At 42.4% G+C, this 22,032-nt stretch overlaps 1 protein-coding gene across 5 annotated transcripts in view; it reads right to left on the minus strand.

Annotated features, from left to right (window-relative positions):
• ZNF423 (zinc finger protein 423) overlaps window positions 1-22,032 on the minus strand; it is a 238,302-nt gene that overhangs the window by 93,590 nt on the left and 122,680 nt on the right. For 4 of the 5 annotated variants that reach the window (XM_030025260.2, XM_030025259.2, XM_030025261.2 and 1 more), the window contains one exon: window positions 4,636-7,859. In XM_030025260.2, coding sequence (XP_029881120.1) covers window positions 4,636-7,859 — 3,224 coding nt within the window. Of the gene's footprint in view, window positions 1-4,631; window positions 7,860-22,032 lie in introns of all 5 variants that reach the window. The other variant, XR_003924933.2, reaches the window with a different exon arrangement.

A 22,032-nucleotide genomic window follows, 5' to 3' on the forward strand; every position in this document is an offset into this window, starting at 1 on the left:
GTTCTTGTGATAGGGTACCCCGCCTGAGGTTAATAAACGGCCTCATACAGGCCACGAAATAGCTATAGCTAGATTAGCACCCAAATGTATATGCAAGAGATGGAAGAGCTGATTTTTTGGCTCATTAATAATTCTCTTTAAAAGAATGTCACAAAACCAGACTTCCATTCTCAGTAAATGGGGAGCACTAGTTTTAATACAAGGCTGCTTTATTTGGGGTACCAAATATCATCTTCTACTACCATTTTTGTGGGTGTCATGGCTTCACAAACATTATTAATGGGTCAGTTATCTCTTTTTAAAGTTTTGTCTTCACAAGTGGTGACAACAAATGTGCCCAGACTCTGAGGAGCTAACAGAGTCTAGGTGACAGCATCTAGGTGACATAAGAGACCAGATGAGCAGGCCTTCAGCTGAGACCTCAATCCCCATTAAGTCCAGATATTTAATTCTAATCTTGGCACAAAATAGTAGTAATAACAACAGAAGGTTCTGGTTTCTTTTCTGAAGTAACTATTGTTCCCATGGGTTTTCCAGACTGTCCTCCTTTAAATCTGGAAATGGTTTCCTGTTCTACAAAGAAAATATTCCTCCATTCAAGTGGATTTACAAGGGAAGAGAAGGGATGCGGGGGAGAACAAAGAGAGGGAATTGAATCCAAGAAAGTGTGCAGGAGAAAAGGAACTGAGGAAAGGAACACAATAGGGTCCATTCTTCCAATTTTCTATGCCACCTCCTTTGCTTCTTCAGTCCAAATAACTAGGTGGGCTAAAAATAGTAACACCATTCAAGATGGAAATTAATTGAAGTCTAAGCATTTGCCATTGTCAATGTTAAGCAAGCATTGTTTATGATAACTATGGTACAAAATAAGGATAAATCTGTGTAAGAGAAAGGGCAGCTTGAAACGTGACTGTTTCCAGCTTTACAAGGGGCAATGAGAAATCTCAACACTAAACAACTAGTCATGTTTCTCAAGACATACACATTCCTCTAGAAGACATGTTAAAAGGAATTAATAAAATGTATTCAAAACTGAAGCTCCCACACACAGAAATACATTCAGAAAAACATGAAGGCATTACCTCTGACATGATCGTAATGGAATAAAAAAAGGTCTTGAGCTATACATGTCCAGGATACTGGAATGTACCTCCACTTGCAATGCTCATCTAAAAAAAAACTTAAGTCCTAGCCAAACCGAATAGCTCATGTAAAACTGTAAGAATCAAACACAAATTGATGTTAGAGCAATCTTTTACTACTAAGGTGTATTTTATTTATTCTTCTTAGTGATGTTCCTTATGGAAGACCATTGACTTGACTTAAGATCTCCTAATAACAAATCCTGCAATGCAGATGTTGCCATGTACACAAGGCAAAAACTTTGTCCATCTGGAAAACTACCTTTGTTGACCATCATGATTGGATCCTAGTTAAGACATCCTAGAAACAAAGGTTATCAATTCACAGATATTTCTTCCCGGTTGTTTGCCATACTAAAACGTAAGTGAGGAACAAAGAATACAGCAGTATTTTCAAGGGTTATGTGCTTTCTTTTCATTCTTACAGATAAAAAAACCCCAAAACCGCCAAGCAATTCTGAGTGGTTTCTGATCCTCATCTTGCTGTCTCCAACTGATTTTAAGAACAAAACCTCCAAAAATTCAATAGTAAAAAACTCAAAACTTAACAAAATATTCGTACTCTCTTTGTGGTGCTATATCCATTGTGCATACACAAACTTGAATACATAGAGTAAAAAGGAATTGTTCTTTTTCTCCTGCTCTATCTTTTTTTCTTCCCCAATATTTTCATTTTTTATTCATCAAGAGCTAATATTATTTTCTTCCTTTCTTTCACTTTGGGGTTAAATCTTCATTTAAGGTTTTTTTCTGAAATTCCTGTAGGCTTCCACGCTCACTTCTTCAATTCAGGAAGTATAACTGCAGGTGGAGTGATTTCCGACATTGAAAGAAGTTACAGATTTTGGATGTCATCGTCATCTTTTCCACTTGCTTGGATTTCATTCTGCTTATTCTTATTTACTCTGAGATATATACCCACTACTTAAAATCTAATCTCCCTATATTTTCTTTCTGACTGTACCTTGTCCTAATCTTCAACAGCTTTTCTGTTTAAGAAAGAAAAATCAATAAGGTATTTAAAAAAGAAACGTAGCAGTGCTCAAGAATTGGAGAGAAGCAGCTCTTCTCTGGACATCTGCAGATTACTCTACATGCATTGTGCACTTAAGATTCCTCCAGTAAAATGGTATTTTTACCTGTGCGCAGCATGCTAACAAGATGACAAGAGAGATCGTGTTCAACTTGCTTAGCTTTGCTATGAAGCCAATGAAGTTAAGTAAACACTATTCTTGAAATACAGAGATTTATCACCATTTAAAAGACAGCATAATTCTTTGAAAAGCCCTGTGCTAGGCAGACACAAAGGACACTCATTGCCTTGAGTAACCTGAGTGAAACACCAATAGTTTCCATATGAACCGATATCAGAATTCAGGTCTTGTACCTATAATGAAGGGTGAGATAATGAATTATTCCTAATAACAATATATCTATTCCTGGGATGCATACCATAAAGGTCTCTGATATTAGCATATGTGCAGGCTGTAGTCACCTGTTGAAGGTACCATTTGCCATCATCACAAGTGCTGATTTTTCATTATCTTCTAGAAAGGAACTAAGACCTTTCCTCATGGTATGAAATTCAAAGCATTTACCTTACTGAAGAACTTAAAACTCTCCCCTGAGAGAATGAGTATGGAAGCTGTCACTGAAAAGAAAGAGTTAAAGCACGAAATAAGAGGAGAAAATGGCAATGTATTCTGCTTCTGATAGTCGATAGGAAAGAAAAGGTAATACTTTAGGCTATAGGCCCAGCCGTATGAAGAATTAGTCCTACCTAAGAGAACAGAGGTGTTTTAAAGAATTTAGATGGAAATAAAGGCCTGAGGAGGAGGAAGGAGAATGACCTAGCCAGAGCCCCGGCCGAACCCTCAAAAGGTATCACACCGAAGGAGGGATATTTCCATTCCTCATTCTTCTGCAGAATTCTGTGTGTGTGCCTGGAGGCTTAGTCACACATTCACCACACCCAGAAGGAACAATATCCATTTGTTTTACTAAAAAAGAAAAAGAAAAAAAAAAAAAATTAAACTTTCTGTGGGATTTGCTCAGAAGCCTGGAACGGGGCATTGAGGCCAGCGGGTGTTGGGGCAGGCAGTGCTGTGCTCTGAGCTGGCTGTGCACAGCCCAGCTCGGCCAGACGCTGCTGCCCCGCATGCCCCAGCGCTGAGCCGGAGCTCACAAGTCCAGCTGGGGACAGAGCCTGCACCAGCTCTATTGGAGGCATCTCAGTCTGCATCCTCAGGACATACTTAGGGTCTTCTCTTACTTACTGAGCCTCTGGTGTTCTAGTTGAATGGTATTTTCAGGTTCTTTTAATGCAGTAAGATGTGTTTGTGGGTGCTTTAATTAGCAGATTGACATAAACAGGCATCTACGGCTGGAATTATTCATTAGGAGTTGGGTGCCTAATTTCCTTAGATACTTTTGAAAATCTCACCCCATCATGTTTAATTAAAAATGTCAGATGATATCAATACTCAGATGTGTCTGCTGTTGGTCTCCCGAGAAGGTTTCCAAAATCTACTTCTCATTCCATCTGTTCCTGACAGAGGAAGGACTGACTTGGCCCATTCTTGAACCAAAACGTCAACAAATAATTTTAAAAGACTATAAACTGCAAATGATATTAATCTCCTGAGTAGGCTTCTGAAACCTTACTTGGATCTGCATGTTCCCAAGTATCTTGTAAGCTAGGAAATGGGAAAGCAGGCTATCTGTGAACAGTAAAGGAGAGCACGCTTATAAGTAACCTGCATTAGACAACATTTTCCAGATTTGCTAAGAAAACTACTTATCTTGCAGGAGGGCCATGAGGCAGATCCTTTTAAAATCACTTTTAAAATCATACACACACACACATGCACAAGCATACACGTATGCACACAGACATCCAAGCAGCCTCACAACGTTCACTCTGACAGACATCCATAAAGACAAGCTCTTTAGCACAGAAATTTGTTTTAGGTGAGAATTTGGGGGGTAGCGTGGAATTCACTACATTTTTCCTCAAAAATTCCTTTATCCTCCTGCTCGTGTTTAGTTCCCTGGTAAGAAATAACCTCATTCCTCAAGTCTGACAGATCAGATTTTTTGGTTTGTTTTGGGTACTCAGCACCTCCTTTTTTCGTGGAAATGCCCCAGCTTTTCCAGATCTGCCAGTTCAGTAGCATCAGAATTCATGGACAAACTCAATCCCCACCATTCAAGTGTCTCAGCTCTCTCTTGGTAAATCTAGGGCAGTTTTATGATAAAAAAATCTGATGTGCTGCCACTAGGAATCAAGGACCCTGCAAGGCTGAGCAACATCTAATTTTTCTATGAGCATTACTCTACCTTTCCTCCTGTTTTGTTGTTTTTTTTAGTAGCACAAGTGATTTTATAAAGTGACAGTTTAAAAAAAACATAAACAGATCAGATCAGTTCTCAGTCACATTGAAGGTCTACATTTTATCCCTCAGACATCTTAAAATTCAGCCGTACTTACTCTGGGAACAGGGGATGTCTGGGTACCTTTCCTTTGGCCACTAGTCTCAGGCGTCAGGTCTCGGTGGTCTACCTGAATGTGGCTCTCTAGGTCTTCAGCACTTTCAAATTTGACACTACACTCTGGACACCTCAGACTGCCACACGGTCTCTCGTTCACCTCCTGTGGAGTCAAGCCCGAAGACTGTCCATTGGTGCTCCTGGTCATGCATCCAGCACACAGGCCATAGGGAAGGCCATTCACATCCAACTTTACCAAGTCCTGCTTATTCCGGAACTCCTTCAAGCACAACGCACACTTGTAGAGTTTTTGCAAGGCCTGGCCATTGGGCGACGAGGTTGCGGAGTTTCCTGCCAATTTCTGCATATGGAACGTCCCATGAATTTTCAACTCAAGGGTAGAGGTGACCGTCTGCATACAGACAACACAGCGAAACCCGGTGAGGGAGTTTCTGAGATCTGGATGCATCTGGCAGTGCTCGATAAACTCCTCCTCGCTCTGCAGCGGCATTTTGCAGATCCGACACGTCCCTGTATCCAAACTCTTGCTGTGAGTGACTTTGTGCTCCGTCAGGGTCAGGAGTGATGGGAAGCGTTCCCCACAGATGGGGCACATGTAGTGCTTAGCTGGGCCTCGATGGGTCTGCATGTGCTCTCTCAGGCCATTTTCTGAGAAAAAGGTCCTTGAGCAGATATTACACTTGTGGCTACCTTTGATGAATTCTGCTTTCTTCCTAGAACAGTCATCCTCCCCAGGCCTGATGTTATGATCTCTCAAACGATGGTTCTGCAAGAGGACCTCCATAGTGTAGGCAGCCCCACAAATGTCACAGCCATACATGGGCTCAGAAGCATCTACATCATCCTCACTGGCTTCATGACTGTTGGAAGTATCTGGATTCTTCAATAACATGTTCTGGATATCTGCTCCTTCTGTCTTCTTATTTGTTGGGGTCATGCCATTAGCTGTACCATTCTCAGCGCTAGCATCAAAAACACAATGTTTTTCCCGCAAGTGCTTTTCAAGCAAGATGATGGCATGAAAAGCTTTGCTACAAAACTTGCAGTTGTATTTTTTGCTGTGGGTTGTGATGTGGCACTGCAGTTCTACCTCTGTGCTAAAGGTCTCACCACAGAAGATGCATTTGTGAGACTTTGACGGATTCCCCAAGTGACTATGCTTCACGTGGATCTGGAGATCCACCTCCTTCCTAAAATCCCAGTTACAGGCTGTGCAACGATACATCTTCTTTTCATTGCTATGCTTGACTGCCAGATGCACTTGGATAGATACCTTGGAATCAAAAACTTCTTGGCAAAGGGTGCAGTGATACAACACAAAAGTATGCATATCCAACAAATGCTTCTGCAAATCATCCACTGAAGAAAACTGTTTGTCGCAGCTCTCACATACATAATGAGTTGAAGTTGTCATGTAATGTACGGTGAGATGTTGCAGAAGAGACTCCTGGGAGTCAAAGTCTTCTTTACACTGAGGGCAAGACTGTTTCCTTAACAGCAACTCCAAATGCAACTTTAAATGGGTTTGAAAACTTTCAAAATTTGAGAACTTTAGATCACACTGATTACATGGGTATTCACCATTAGACACTGAGTTTACACTAGCAGAAAGCCGTTGCCTTTTAGGGGAAGAGACTTCAACATCAGAAGAAACTGGACTCTGCTCTGCTTTTGACTTCTTATTGTGTGCCAGAGGAATGTTCTTGTGGTTTTCTTTAATATGCTTTGTAAGCTTCAGGATGGAGCCAAAAATGGGGGAGTTTGTGCAATAAGGGCATGAATAAACTTCCATAAAAGACTGTGTTGGCTGAATGACAGGGGAATCCAATTTTGAATTTCCTACATTGCAGTGAGTCTGCTGAATATGCTCAGTCAAGGTTGCTTCAGTCAGAAAGCCCATGGAGCACTGGTTACAGAAGAAGGCGTTGTTGCCATCTTGAGGGGTAGCGTTTGGGCCACAGTGAGTAATACGGATGTGTTCTTGTAAGCTATTGATATCTGCAAACATCTCCGGGCAGTAGTTACAGTGAAAGGCAGAAATGTTGCTAAACTGCATCATGGGATAGGCATGGTTTTTGTGCACCTTTCTCACGTGTTCATTCAAGTTGTACAGTGTAGGCATGGAATCAAGGCAGATCTGGCACGTGTGGCTTTGCTGAGGTTTGTCCGCATGAATGGTCTTCAGGTGGATCTCCAGAACAGCAAGGCTGTTGAAGTCACGCTTCGAGCAGTATGGGCAGCTGTAAGTAACTTTAGACCAGTTCTGGCCTTCCTCTCTGTCCACAGACCTGATTTTCTTTTGTCCTCTCAAAGGCTTTAAGGTTGAATCTGGGGTGGAACCTCTTTCCACCGATGCGCTGGAGTCGGGCGTTGCACTGCTCATGGACGCCACGCTCCCCAAGACTGGGTCAGGGCTGATGCTGTGATTGCTGGAGTCAGGTTGTCTGTGGCTGTCCAAGTGGCAATAGACTTCCTCCACTGAAGAAAACTGCTCAGGGCACATAGGGCACTTGTGTTTTTTGTTGGCATGGGCTTGATGAATGTGTGAGAGCAGCGAGTTTTCGTCTGCAAATACTTCAGGGCAATGAATACACTGCAAATCTGCCTTCTCGGAAAGCTGTGGGTGGCGTGTCATTACGTGCTTCTCCAAATCTTCAGTCTGACTGAATGTCTCTTCACAGTAATCACACATAAAATCATCCTTCTTCACCTCTTTCTCAGTCTTTGCCATATGTTCCTTGTTCTTTTTATGAGCTTGCATGTGACTCTGCAATGAGCTGGTAGATGAAAACCCACGTTTACACACAGTACACTTGAAGGGTTTGCTGGAGCTGTGGGTTTTCAGGTGAATTTTGAGGTGATCGCTGCGAGAGAACGCAGCCTCGCATTCATGGCAATGGTACTTTTTATCCCCTGTGTGAAGCTTTATGTGGCGATCCCTACTTCTCTTGTGCTTAAAAAGCCGGCTACAGTAGGTGCATTTGAAAGGTAGTTTGTCACTGTGGATCTGCTCGTGCCTTTTAAGGTAGCTCAGGCGAATGAAGGACTTATCACAAAACTGACAGGGATACGGCAGGCCAGTCCCCCCTTCCTCCTCCCCGATGCCGAGATCACACCCATCTCCTATCATCTGAGTGGGTGATGCAACATCTTTGCTGGAGGGAGATGAAGCCACCCAGGAGAGTTGTGGGTCGTCATCACCATCTGTAATGGGAAAGCAGAAAGGAGATTAAAAACAATTCCCAGTGCATCTGTGAAATAAGGACAAAGCTCTCAACAACACTATGGGCTTCTGCTACTACAGCATTAAAAAAAAAAAAAACCACAACAAAAAAACAACTAAAAAAAAAAAAAGAAAGCTCTCTTGAATTTCAAAGAAGGTTTGAGTAATAAAAATATATTTGTACACATAATTCACAAATTTGCCAACAAATAGCATTAATAAAAAGCATTTTTCTTTAGCAGGTTTAACCCCTGCTCACTGTACTGTAAAGCAATAAACAATGAATAAAGAAAGCAAAACACAATGTGCAATGAAGCAATACAAACGTTTCGAAAAGCTACAGTGTTAAGTGATCACCTGTGATTTTGTGGGTCTTTTTAAATGCTATGTCAAGTTGATTTTAAGTAATGTCTCCATTAAACAAAATCCTTCAGTTCTGTCTCAAAACTGTAACAGAAGGAAAGGCTGCTCAAAAGCAGAGTCGAACATCTAGGTGAAATAAAAGCATCAGATTTGAGACAGCTCAAGAAAATCAGAGAAGAGCTCTGCACCATTACCACATTCATTCATATGAAAGGTAATGCTGCCTGCTTGGTACAAAACCAAACAAATTAAAAAAGCCCAGAAAATCACCATCGGAGATCTCAAGACATCACAAAAGAATCAACTTCAGGATAAACCAACAATGGCCCAGCCTCTGTTGGAATAACTATTTCCTTTGCTCAATATGAGGCTTTGGAAAATATTTTATAATTTGATATTACCATAGAGAAACACAGCACCAACTCCAGCAGCAAAACAGTCATTTTAGGAAAAATACATAAAATGTTGGCAGCTTTCATAAACAGAATTGTTAACAAGAAACAGAAGAGAGAGAGTTCAAATATCCTAATTCCAATAAATGCGGAGATGTCGAGCGAAGCAAAAATGCCACTAGTCTGATACAAAACTGAACCACGGAAAGAAGCAAAAATAAAATTCATGTAAACGAGGGAAGGCGCTGACCACATATACGTTTGGAGATTCCAAAAAGGAACCAGTTCTCCAGATACACAGTCCTTATAAAACATTTAATGTTCCTACTTCAGCCCTTCCTAAAACAAACCAATAAAAAAATCCCCAACTGTGCGTGTAGGCTGCCACACGCGCGCTCCTCGTGCCTGCCAACTCCAGAGTCACCAGGCGGGGAAGAGCACATGTACGGTGTAAAAGCTCTCAAAGAAAGGCTCGGCTGATGCGGGTATCACCACCGTAAGAGGCTAGCTCGGGCAGCACCGTTTGCTTTGTCAAAGACCTTCTTTCTCATCCCAGGAAAAGATTGCGCGGAGCTACCTTGGAAAAACTAAACCAAATAATCACGCACGGACCAACTTTTCCCGCACGGCAGGGCTGCCTGTTTTCCGGGATGCGCGGGTCGGGCGCCCGCTCCCCTCGCCCCGCACGCCCCAGGGAGCTCCGCTCCACTCTGCTCCGCGCCCCACTTCGACTAAACGTCCCGCTCCGGAGCGCTGCTGGACACCGAGAACGCGCTTCCTCCCGCTCCCGAGGTGCACCCCGGCTCTCGGCGAGCACCCACGCTTCTAAGACGCTCCGGGTCTTTGTGCTCAACTACCCGCTCCTCCGAGCCCGGCGGAGCCCGAACCTAAAACACAGGTGACGAGCCCCCGATTCGCACGTCAACTTTGCCGAGGCTTCGTTCCCCTGCCCGCCCCCCGCTCTCTCTCTGCGGCTGCCACAAAGCCTCGTGTTCCCCATCGAAGCCACCTCCGCTGCCCGCCCCGCTGCCGGCGCAGCTTCGCTCTGCCCCCGGGGAGCCCCCGTCCCGTCCCGTCCCGTCCCGTCCCCCCAGCTCTGCCGCCAGCCGCATCCGGGGCTCCGTCCCCACGGACCTGTGGCCACGGGCCGGCGGAGGGAAGGAGCCAGCCGGCTGCCAGCGCCTGGATTAGGGGCCCCGGGGAGGTGCCGGTAGCTCAGGGCTGGCCAATTCCCTCCTCTCGCCAGCTGGGCTCCTCCAGGGGAAAGGAGACAAAGGGGAGCAAGAGGGGGATGCTGGGCCTGAACTAGGGCAGCACATGTTGCGTTTGCTACCGCTGCTGCTGTCTACTGGGGGGGGGGGGGGGGGGGGAGAAGGGAAACAACAAGGAAAAGAAGCATACCGCCATCGTGTTATTTACAGCTTACGGGCTGTAATTAAAATAATTTGAAAAGTCCACTTTGCAGCAACTACTCTAAAATTATCTGCATTTTAAATACCTTCCTTTCTGCAGGCAGACTACTCGCGCCTTGTGCCGGGCAGCGGCACGCAGAGGAAGGACTGCACCGCAGAACTCAGAGCACTTAGAGCGGCTCAGTGAATAATACAGCTTCAATGTCCAGCTTTGAAACTGTAGATGCAGTGGGACAAATCCAGTGGTAACACACGCTGGGCCAACTGCTTTAACTTCGTTACGTCCGCGTGTGCTTATGCCAACCGTTCCACTGGCCCACGATGCAAATCGAACAAATCTTTTAGAAGGTCTCTTTTTCCTCTGAAATGAACCCATCTACCTCAAAATGCACTCTAACATTCAAATAGGGCCGGTTCCCCTCCAGCTGCTGCTCTTCAAACATATTGGGCTATTCAGAAAACAAAATCAAAGAAAGCTGGTATTACGTTGTGAGTGATGCACAAAGACGTCGCTGTGCTAATATAATTTGGATTTAAAAAAATTAACACTTCTCCGATCGAAAAGCTGGGTTTGTAATAAAAATGGAAGCATTTACATAGACAGTTGAAAGCAAAGCTTGTCTCCTTTTGGCAGCTTGATTTAGACCTTTCACTGATTTTCATGTTTAACTTCTAGATTCTTTTTATTGCACCATTTTCTCATACTTTCACAATTTAAAAAGAATTAGGGAACTTTAAGCCCCAGAAACAACCTACCTTGACTTCCTTACAAACAAGATACTAAATTACTAAAGGGCTAAACTGAAGAAATTAGGGAAAACTCATTATCATTAATCTCTTTATGGAATGAAAAATAGCCCTGTTAATTTTAACTTGCCATATTAAATTGAAGAAAAGACCTATAATGAACTGAGAAGGAAATTCTAAGGTATTTTACCAGAGTCATATTTTAGTGGGAAGATATATTTTAGATGTGGTGTGACATGTCTGGCAATGATGGTTAGAATAATAATTCTACATTAATGCAATCAAAGGAATGTAGCAGAATGAGAAAAATCACTTTCAAAAAGGAGATTAAAGTCATTAAAAATGGCTAATCCTGCAAAGTGGGACTGTTCTAAAATAGAGAATCACATGGCTGGTGCAAGGCTTTTGTCATTTGCGCATAAGAGAATCAAAACAAGTATTAAAAGGGTAAGAAAATTCAATAAAAAGTTTAACTAGGAAAAAAAGAGCATTAAGGAAGCTTCAGGATGTCAGTAGTCCTCAGGATATATGTGCGGGTCATGAAGCTTACAGGGCCAAACTTGATAATCAATCTCAAAGTGGTACAGTAATTTAGCAACTTAATGTTCAGCACGTTTACGGGACTGCAAGCATTTATCATCATCACTGAGGAGCTAATTCCAGCCTCAATGTATTCAATTAATGTATTTTTCCTTCTAATAAGAGCAATTTGGCCAAACTGTGGTATAAATCATAATTCATTCTCTGTTTATCTTCCAGATAACATGAGCCAAGTTCAGAAATATACGCGTGAAGCTAAAACGATAAAATGAAGTCTTAAAAAATGTGATCTCTCTTAGAAAGGAGACATACAGCACATCACAGATTGCCAGCAGTAAGCAGCGCTGCCGTCTCAGCACATACTGATGATGTTGATATATTTATTATTTCAGAGTTATTTTGCTAATAGAAATAAAATCAACCAGACACAATCTCACAGTCCCTGCAAACACTTTCCCCCATTTCCCTGCTCAAAGCTAGCTGGAAACATCACGCTCGTGCCAGACTTTGAGCTGAGCTGCATTTGAAGCGGTTGCAGAGGGACAGGCTTGCTCAGCTGCCCGGTCACCCGTGTGGCCCCAGCGCTGGGGTCAGCGTCGGTGGGCAGGGGCTGCACAAACCCAGGCTACCCTCCAGCCGGCTGCTTTTTCTCTTAAGAACAAAAGGTATGCTCAGAGACCTCATTTGCTGGCCCAGACCTGAAGTTCATCCTTGCCTAAACGCTCTTCTTTACCAATGTAGAGCATCATCGGGTCCCCCCCCAGTGAAAAACCTCCCTAGTCTCTCTCCCCTACCTGTGGACGGTTCAGGTGGCTCTTCCACAGGGTCTCCATGCGTCCCCCCACACCGCGGGCACGTCGCAGTGTGACCAGTGCGGTATGGGAGGCCGGTTTATTCCAGCTGGTTTGGGTGCAAGCAGCAGCACAGACTGAGCCCCACAGGGCTCAGAAGAGGCCGCACAACCTGCCCAGGCATCGACAAAATATCCAGGGTTTGGCCAAAGAGGCACCTTCGAGACTCCCCTCCTGAGCCCAGAAGGCATCTCCATACAGGACAATAAACCAAGGAGGTTAGATTTGGAAAGTGCTCTTATTCTATTAGGTTAATTCCTCTAGCACAGAGCTAGTACACAAGAGAAATAGTTAAATTAACAAAAACTAAAACCAAAAATCAATTGTTGAGGAAAGGATTGATTTAAGTTCAGACTCCCGGTTCTCTCCAAGCCTCTCCATGGCACGCAAGTCAAAAATGGTCAAAGCACTCAAATCACTTTAGACTATTGAGAGTTGATGGAATTCTAGCACCCAGAAAAGTAAGTTACTTTTGAAAACAAGCTTGGCATCATAAGACATGCTTCTGAACTGTGTTTCAGTTCCTCATCTCCATAATAGAAAAAAGCCATCTGCTCCTCAAGGGCAAATTGTAGGGCTTACTTCTGTATAGCTGTGAAACCCCAAGACATCCTCAGATGGAAGGCCCGATAGAAATAGTATCAATTTCAATAATTATGATTATCGCCGATGCTTAACTATGAGAATGCGACACAGAGACTGAGGACTGAGAAATCTTCAGTACTGGTTACAGCAAATTTTGCACTGCTGCACTATGTATTAAAAGCCAAAGATAACTCATTACAATGGATTATAGTAAGAACCTCACATAGCATACACTGCTCATTTACACTGCAGTGCTGTAATACAGCATAAATAATACAAATCAAGTTTACATAGCCAATGTTTTAAGTTTCAATATTTTCAGTGCACTGTGACAGCTTTTTACGTAAATTTTTTGTTGGAGTGTTTAGCCCGGTTCTCCTGCATGTTTCTCACAAAGTTATAACAAAGTAAATAATAAAAAATATCATTAATATTCCAAACTCAATTTTCTATGCATATATTAGCTTCACTGAACGTTTTTGTTCGTTGTGTCACAGAAGGCAACAGTGGACTGCGAACCACCAGCTCTTGTGGCAATGAAAGCCTTTTTATGCTGACGCTGCACCTATATCTGAATGGTATTGTAACTGCTGGGCTGTGACTGAAACCCAGCATCAATACGCACCCAAACACACTTCACTAAACAATAGAAAAAAGATTTCTACATCTTACTTATAATTATCCCTACAAAATATCATGCAACTGTCTCCCAGAACCGGTCAACGCACCCTTAGCCAAGGCACTAAGGAGGAGCCCTGGGAAATTCAGGCTGCTCCAAAGAGCTCTATATGCAGCTTCAGTCTTCAGCAGCATTAGCTTCTTCACAAAACAGTCTGCATAGTTTTTTATTTTCAGGCGCTATGCCATTTTTTAAATATATATATATATATATATAAAATATATATAAAATGTTCAAAGCAAACCTAAAATTGGATAAAAAACTAAGAGGTGCTAATATAAGTGGCACCACAGGCAGTGCTTTCATTATTATCTGTGACTTGAGAAAAATGCAGTTATACCTAATTATATGCTTATGTGGTAAGCATTTTTGTTGGACTAAATTACCAACAGTTAGTGACTCTTTTTCCAACTTCTCAGCTTTGCACTGCAATTCATTTTTAAGTGAAGTTTTTGAAAAAGAAAGACGTCTGGCTCAATGGAAAGTATATATAATCTAATTTTTCTTCTCATGCAGAGAGTAAGTTGGTATTTAGAATACAAAATCAGCACAAGATGTAGCGCAGAATTTCAAACATTAAACTTGCTGGGATGTCTGTCACGGATAAACTGTTATACACAGACGGTCTAAACCTCTCTGTCTTTGTTTAAACCTTTCTGTAGTGATCAAAGATACATCTGATTAGTCTTTTTTATGCTGCAAGTTAAAAGTACACACAAAGTTGTCTATTGAAGCTTAGTTGATACACAGAAACTTGTTAAGCGAGAGTAACGCGTGCCTGAGCCCTCGTCTCCCATTAGCAGAGGTATCAAGACTCAGTAATGACCATCAATAGGATGATACATAATTCTATACAGATGATAAAATAAGAAAGTTATCTTTAACATTATTTTATGTCAAACAGTCTGTATTTTGCTGGTAACAAAAAATTAACATATCATTAAATAAGTTATTTCACACTTCAATAAATGGCATAATAAGGGGTGGAGGAGAAAGTTTTATGTTAGATCTAGGAATAAACTAAATGCTTTCAGAGTTGAATCACTGTTTTTCTTTACTCCCTTTGGAAAAGCAGCAGATACTATATTCTGCTGTGCATCATGGACTTGGGACTGAAAACAGCTGCACTCTAATTACATGTAAAGTGTACCAAAACATTCCTTTTATCACAGACTGTAAATCTGTTAGCATCTGTCTCTCCTTTGTTTCTTCCACAAGATACAAGCTTGTTTCTACATTTTTCTCACCTGTAGCGGTAATTAAAATTCATTATAAATGAAAGGAGTGAACACTAAAACAAGTTCCTCTGTGTACAGTTCTAAACTCAAATTAGAAACAGCTGTTTGCTAATTCATGCAGTGATGTTTTGTCGTGCTCTGTGAATCAATAATAACTCACCCTATTTCTACCAAAATGTTAGGATTATACATATATTTTGCTTAGCAATTTGCTGTTCAGAAATGTTCAAATGCACATTCACTCTTTTTTAAGCGAGATTAGAAGATGATACTGGCATAATCATCAATGAATTAACAGAAAGATTTTAATAGCTTGCTGCTTGTGCTTAGCCGGCTACCTAGAGGGTCCTGTGCCATTCTTGCCTGCTTTTGATACCTACAGAGCATTTAGCAAGAAGGTACATTTTAAGACAAAACTGTATATGGGGTCACACGCACACATCACTGATGCAATAGTCACACTGAGAGAATACCATAAAATTAGAGTTTCAGCTATGACATGTACAACTTTGAAACATAAGGAATGGCAAAGCCCTTAGGAAAATAATCCTAGTAGAATAATTATTACTTGTAATAATTAGTTATAAAATTAGTTATAATAAATGGTAATACTTATGCTAATTGTTAGTAATATCTCTTCATATTATGTTAGCCAGAGCACAAACTTCATATGACCCTATTGGCCTTACACTCACACAATTATACTCTGCACTTCTTGCTACTTGATGTCAACATTTATCATGATTTCAACACTTGATTATACAAAACAAAGAGACAACACACAGCGGTTAAGAGCTTTGCCTGCTTCATTTTTTATCTAAACCTAAGGATACAAGCGGGGCGGCTGCAACATTTTGAGCAGACCCCATGGCAGATTTGCAGAGCCTGCCCTCGTCGCAGGAGGACCAGGGCCACCCTGGGCCCCTGCACGGCCCCCTTTGCAGAGCCAAAGATCCAGCCCAGAGCAGTGGAAGAGCATCAGCCTCCATAAAGGTCCCTGCAATACATGCAAGGAAAGTCCTTTTCTCACCTATACATATTCCTTTCCTTGTGTTTTGTTACTGTTAGCAGGGAGGGTGCTTCCCATACAGCACAAACCCAGGCATCGAGACTGAACCACTCGTGGAGATGTGGCCAGCGGAAGAGTCTTTCTGGTGGGATGTAATGCATGAGATGAATTTCCTAGATTTATGATTTCCTCCCTCCCATTTGATCAGGCAGCTCTCAAATACAGCAGGCACCTGCTCGCAGGCTGTTTCGCGGAGTACCCTCAGGCACGTGTGGTCAGACAGACTCGGCTCAAGCTCCTTCCCTCAGTTCATACCCATAACTGAGCATCAGAAATACAGACTAGCTACTGTTTGGAGAAACTCAATGAATACAGGAGCGGAAATTAAAGAGAGACATTTCTCCATGAACTGACCAGATCGATGTGATTTAATTTAATGCTTTACTGTGCTCATTTTCATGTTTCTGAATTGTACTTTCAAGTGAAGATCAAGTCATCAATTACAATCCATTTAGCTCATTCATAAAATTCATTTAAGGGTCACATTCTGCACGGTGAGCAGGGAGCCCTGGAAGCCAGCACTGACAAGGACAGGCAGCACTTTCCCACAGGATATTCAGCTTGTGCAGAATCAAGTCAGAGCTTGTTTCGATGGTGTGGGCAGCAGTCTGGAGGAGCAAGTGGCTTTAAAACTGGGGCAGTGGCAAACTAGGACAAAGAGTTTTGCCAAGACCTCTCCAATAGGCTGCTGTTACTGCTAAGACAAATGCATATCTGCTTCTGAGCTGGTAGACAGTATTAGAGTGGTGTTTCCATTTCTGCAGAGCTCTGTTTCAACTTTTCGGCCATGTATCAACTCTGAGCCAAAAGAACCACTAAGAGGGGAGAAAACCGGGGCCAGACACCACAAATGCTCTGTGTCTTCTGGCTGGGGTCACCAAAAGTGACTGGATTGCTAGCACAGCCTTCTATGGTGAGATCTTCAACTGATGCTATGCAGTGACCTGACCTCTAGGAAAATGGGTTTGCAGTCCCTGTCTTTAACATATGAAGAGTACTTTCCCAAAAGCAGACTTTTGCTCCTAAATGAGTATTTTCCATCAGTGCTCAGTAGAAGAGATGTCAATTGCCATGTTCCAAACCTGAGAAAAACCTCATGTTTCAAACCTCAGCCCTGCACAGGACTTTACTGCCAAGCTTTCCGGCCTGAGGAATTTAAAGCTGGTCATATTATTAGAGCAAGTTGCAGGGGAAAATAAAAACAGCTTGTTAAGTTAGAAAGAGTAGGCTGTTCCAGACTCTCATTTTGATCTAGGTGGGAAAACTGTGACGCACTTACAAACTTAATGGGTTGACGTTCATGATGAATAGACCTAATGCTGAAAAACACATGTTGGCTGAAATTACTCAGCAATAAACAAACAGTAAAAAACAACAACATCCAGATTTTATACTGCCTTCAAAGAACAAGGGAAGAAAAATCAATAAATTACATGTGACAGACAGTATCAAGTAACCTGTTTTATAGCTACGCATATGCATTATTGGTCTGACTTCCAAATGTGTTGTGTATTCACATCAATCCTATTGAAATCAATAGCAACAGCAGTTGCTCAATGCTTCTGAAAACTCAAATGACATAAATATAAAATATAGCCAGTTCTACATAAAGGTATTTTGAGAAAGGTGCATGTATTCCCTGTCCCTTTCATGAATTGAGAGTCAAGATTTCATGCAAACACCGCGAATGGAGATGAAACTGCACTTGCGAACGTGCTGGCTTCCACAAGTCTGGTGAGTGTAGCTCCTTGAGGCCTTCACCCACCTGGTTTTGGAGGTGCTTGTGTGCTCTGGGGACCCCAGTGGGTATCCCTGCAGCTAATGAAGCCACCAGCTCCACCTGACCCAAGCCTGGAGATTGGGTTTGCTCCAGCTAAGCAAATCTCCCATTCCTTGGGGACGGTATGTGTTATGGCAAAGTAGAGTTAGTTAAGACTCTGGGTTTGTTAGCAAACGATTTTTAAAAAAATATTTTATTTAAAATAAAAAAGAACACCCGCAAATGTAAAAGCACACTGCTGAATATGAAGCACATTCCTGAGTATCATTTAGGTAAACATCGGTCATGAATCTGTACCCTGTTTGTGACTGGCCTGAGGGGAACTGCATTAAACAGAGGTGGGAAGGAAGTTCTCCACTTATTAATACCTGACAGAAATAACTGAAAGGTTTAAAAAGAAAATAACTATAGAATTTGTGCTATGCAAGATGAAAGCCAAACAGCGTGGCTTGCCTAGGAGAGACGTGTATTCCACACTGTATGGTAATGCTACTTTTTTTTCCACTAACAGTATCCATCATTTTAAATAAGAAATGACTTTTAAAACAAGCAAGCAAACAAAAGTGTTTGCCACCCAGTAAGAATCTTTCTCAGTACATCAGTGCTCCCCTACAACAAACGTGCCACATGAGAGACCTTTCAAGTTTAACCAGCAGCGACCCGGCATCTGTGATCTGAGGACTTGCACTGCACCACACAACAAAACCGTCTGCCGAAAGCTGCTCTCTTCTTCCAACACATCTTTGCCCTTTTGACTGAAGGGTCCAATGACAAATCGTGTGACTGCGCTCTCAGGTTTACAAAAGAAGAGCTGCAGCAACAGCTAAGGTCTGTCTTCCCAGGGCTCATGCCCGCATTGGTGCAGCCCAAGGAGGGATGCCACATCCAACCTCGCCGAGCCCCCGTGCAAGCTGCAAGGGATGTCCCCAGCGGTCCCCACTCTGCAGCACCGCAGGGTCACGGCGCGCGAGACAGCCCTCTCCTGCGGGCACCAGGCGGTGAGATCAGCCCACGCTGTGCCCCATCTCCTACACCATGAGTCTGCAGAGAGACTTTCTGAGCCTCTCTAAATTCTTTAGGGGCTTCTCACGATGTCAGCCAGCACCGACCACACTCCGGAGAAAGTCTCCCATAGGGAGGATGCTCATCAGTGCAGGCACGCAGGCAGGGGGAGCGCAGCTGGGGAGCCAGAGTGAATCCAACCAGGAGACAATAGCCCCTCCGGCCCCACCGTGCTTCTGCCAAGAGACGCGCAGAGCCTGGCAGAAACGTTCTCTCTAGCCGCAGTTGCGCTTCCAGCCTCAGCTGCAGGTACCACACTCTGCCCATGTACCAGAACGGGACAGCACTTTCCTTAAAGTTCCCTAATAGCAAAGATGTCTTCCTCCTGAATTGTTTAATACAGTCTTAGGTGCTGATCATCTGTATTCAGATAGCTCTAGTTTAACCAGCAACATAGGTTTCCTTCTGACTGCGTGTGTCTGGTTGGTTTTTTTCCTCCCACAAACGTGAATTGAACGATTTATTCTAGTTAGTAACTGTCTCTGTGCCTTGGCCACAGATACATGAGAGAGTGAATTTACAATGAGGAAAGGTGCAGGGCACAATGATTTGTTTAAATAAGATTAAAATTAGGGGTGGAGCGTACATTGAATCATCTCAATTTATCCCCGAAGAGAAGCAGGGACAGCAAACACCTTGGCACTTGCAAACAAATACCTCTGTCCCCACCATCTCTTCCAAACAACACTCCTTCCATTTGAGAGCAGTCTCACACAGACGTTGGCACTGGTATCAGAGAACTAAATGAAGTAAAGGGAAAAGCTATAGTCAATAGCTTTCTCTTTACCTCTACCCACATAAGGAGGACTGGCTATACTTACAAAAAAGTATCTGGGAATGTTAATAGACTTAACAACTCAGTAAAAGGAATGAGGAGTCAGTGGGGAGAGAGAGATTGAATTTACCCTAGAAAAATGCATTTGATACTACAGGTACAGAGAGCATTCAGCGTTCTATAGAGGAGTCCGCTAAATTAAAAAGTGGGGGGAAGCTGGAGGTGGGTGTTTGGGTGGGGGCACGTTTCCTGCAGAGATAAAAATGGTCAAAAAAACAAAATAGTAACAGCAAAGCACAAAAGAACAAAAAAACCCCAAACCAAAAAAAAAAACCCCCTCTCAGGGAAATCAGGGATCAGAGGATTAATAGACACACATGCACCTCCAGAACCAGACATGTTCAAGAAACCATCTCCAATTAATTAATGGCTGGAAACACGCACACACACCACTGCCGCCCCAGGTAAATTAATAATTTTTTTGTTGTTTTTCTCCAGATGTGAAAAGGTTTTGTACCTGCACCTAGATATCTGGTGTGGGGTGTCTCACATGCCCAGAAACCCCATGTGCAGTGTGGCAGAGAGGAGTTACAAAAAACCTACTACTGAAATGCAACTGGCAGATACCGGGAAGAAAGTCCATCCCATCCCTACTATGATAAAGAGGCAAAACAGTGACTTTAAGCTGCATAAGCTCACACAATGGCTGTCTAAAAGAAGAAATGTTGTCGATAAGCTGGTCATAACTGAGTGGGCAATTTAAATTTGGGGGGGAAATGAAAAATTATTGTTTTCATAAACAACACAAAGAGTTTTAAAGCTCAGACCAGCTTCACTTACAAAACCCCTACTGTCCAAAATACCCCTAAATACCGAAAACCCCTTGCCCCCTTCCCAGAATCCATTTGGTTTTGTCATGCCCCTTTCCCAGACCCACAGCTGAAGCTCCCTGCCCAGACAGAACCACAGACTGGACAACGCTGGTGTCTCCCGTAGGAGGGTGACAGAACAAGGTACCCCAGATACAATTCACATATTATTTTTTTGTTTTGTCAAGGCTTTTCTATTATTTATTTTAGTTCTGGCCAATAAGGCAAAAATTTTCAGGATAAAACAATTTTCTGGCCATAGATAACCTGAACTGCTGTCTGAAATAGGATTTTTAGCCCATATCACCCTTGCAGAAACAAACAAAAATGGACAAAGGAATGGTTTGAATGAAAATTCAGTAACTGCTCCCTCACACCGTTAGCCAGAATTACTTGTGAAACTGAATTCCACTTCTTCCATCTCAGACTCAGTTTAGCACACGAAAGTATGAGTACCAAGAGTTATGGAAGTACCAACCCCGGCTCCCCATCAAGACCAAATTATCTCTCTGTATTTAAGATAAGAGTTCAACATCTTCTGTTGAAAAACGGAAACTCCACTTCAGTCATGGAGCATCTGAGTATAAAACTAATCTTCTGAGTAGTAAATATTAGACTGACATACAGCAGTAACTGATTTCAAACAATTCACTTTAGAGGTTGGGGTCCTGGATTCCGAGGAGCTGATTGTTAAAGACACATCAGACTTACTTTTTTTTTTTTTTTTTAAATCAATTTTCCCATTATTTGGGATTATCATACCTTGTATCTTTGGATTTCCTATGAACATAACCATAGCCCCAGACCTCCTGGTTACCTGACATCAGGGAAGTTACAACATCATGTCTACCCTGAAGTCACTGTACACAGACTTAAGAGTGACTCCATCTTAAATCAGGTCTTTGGCTGGAATCAAGATACTGGATCTGATCTGATTTTTTTCTTACTGTGTTGCTTTGTATAAAAACACCCGTTTTCCAGTGGGTGGTACCTAACAAAATACGAAACAGAGGTGTGAGCACAAAGGAAAGAGCCATTATAAATGCACAGAAATACACCATGTCAACACACACCAGCTGCCCGATACATACAAAAGCATTAAAAAAGGACAACTGAGTCATTGTTTTAGAGTTTTGCTATATTTTCCATTTTAAAACATTTATTATCTATCTAATGTCATTAGAGAAGCTTCCATTGCAAACACTGGAAAGCAGACACCTCCTAACCATACTACACAAATTCCTGTCAAAAATTTTTGTGCAAAGTGTTATCAGGTAACAATATTTACCATGTACAGTAATTATGAAAAACTCTGAGATTGTGTAATTATGTATTTTAATTACATGATCTGATTAGCTTTTTTAATCACTTCACAAAAAGAAAGGAAATTCACTGAGGTTGTCAGAAAGTTAATAAAAATAAGGTAATTCACTGCTAAGGCTCACCATGGTGCCTTTCTAACTACTTCCTTGCTACACCCCACTGTGCCTAGGTATTGGAGGTCAACTATAAGTATTAATTTCCTTACTTTTATTATCTTTGGTGACAACATTCGTGCTCTTTTGGCATGTTTTTTTTTGTTTTGTTAGAAAACGCTTTTCACTTAGCTGAATGATATTTTAAGAGATGCAAGCTCCTCAAAACAAGAACCTGGTTGACCTGAAACCCGCCAAGAGACCCAGCCTTGCCCTGCTCTGTCCCCAGCCCCTTTGAAGGGATGTTAGGGGAAGCCGCTGCAGAGTGGTCACTGTTACACAGCGTCGCGTGAGCCACACCGCCAGCCTGCAAAACC

This window comes from Aquila chrysaetos, chromosome 9, assembly GCF_900496995.4.
Source record: "Aquila chrysaetos chrysaetos chromosome 9, bAquChr1.4, whole genome shotgun sequence".
NCBI classification, from domain to species: domain Eukaryota; kingdom Metazoa; phylum Chordata; class Aves; order Accipitriformes; family Accipitridae; genus Aquila; species Aquila chrysaetos.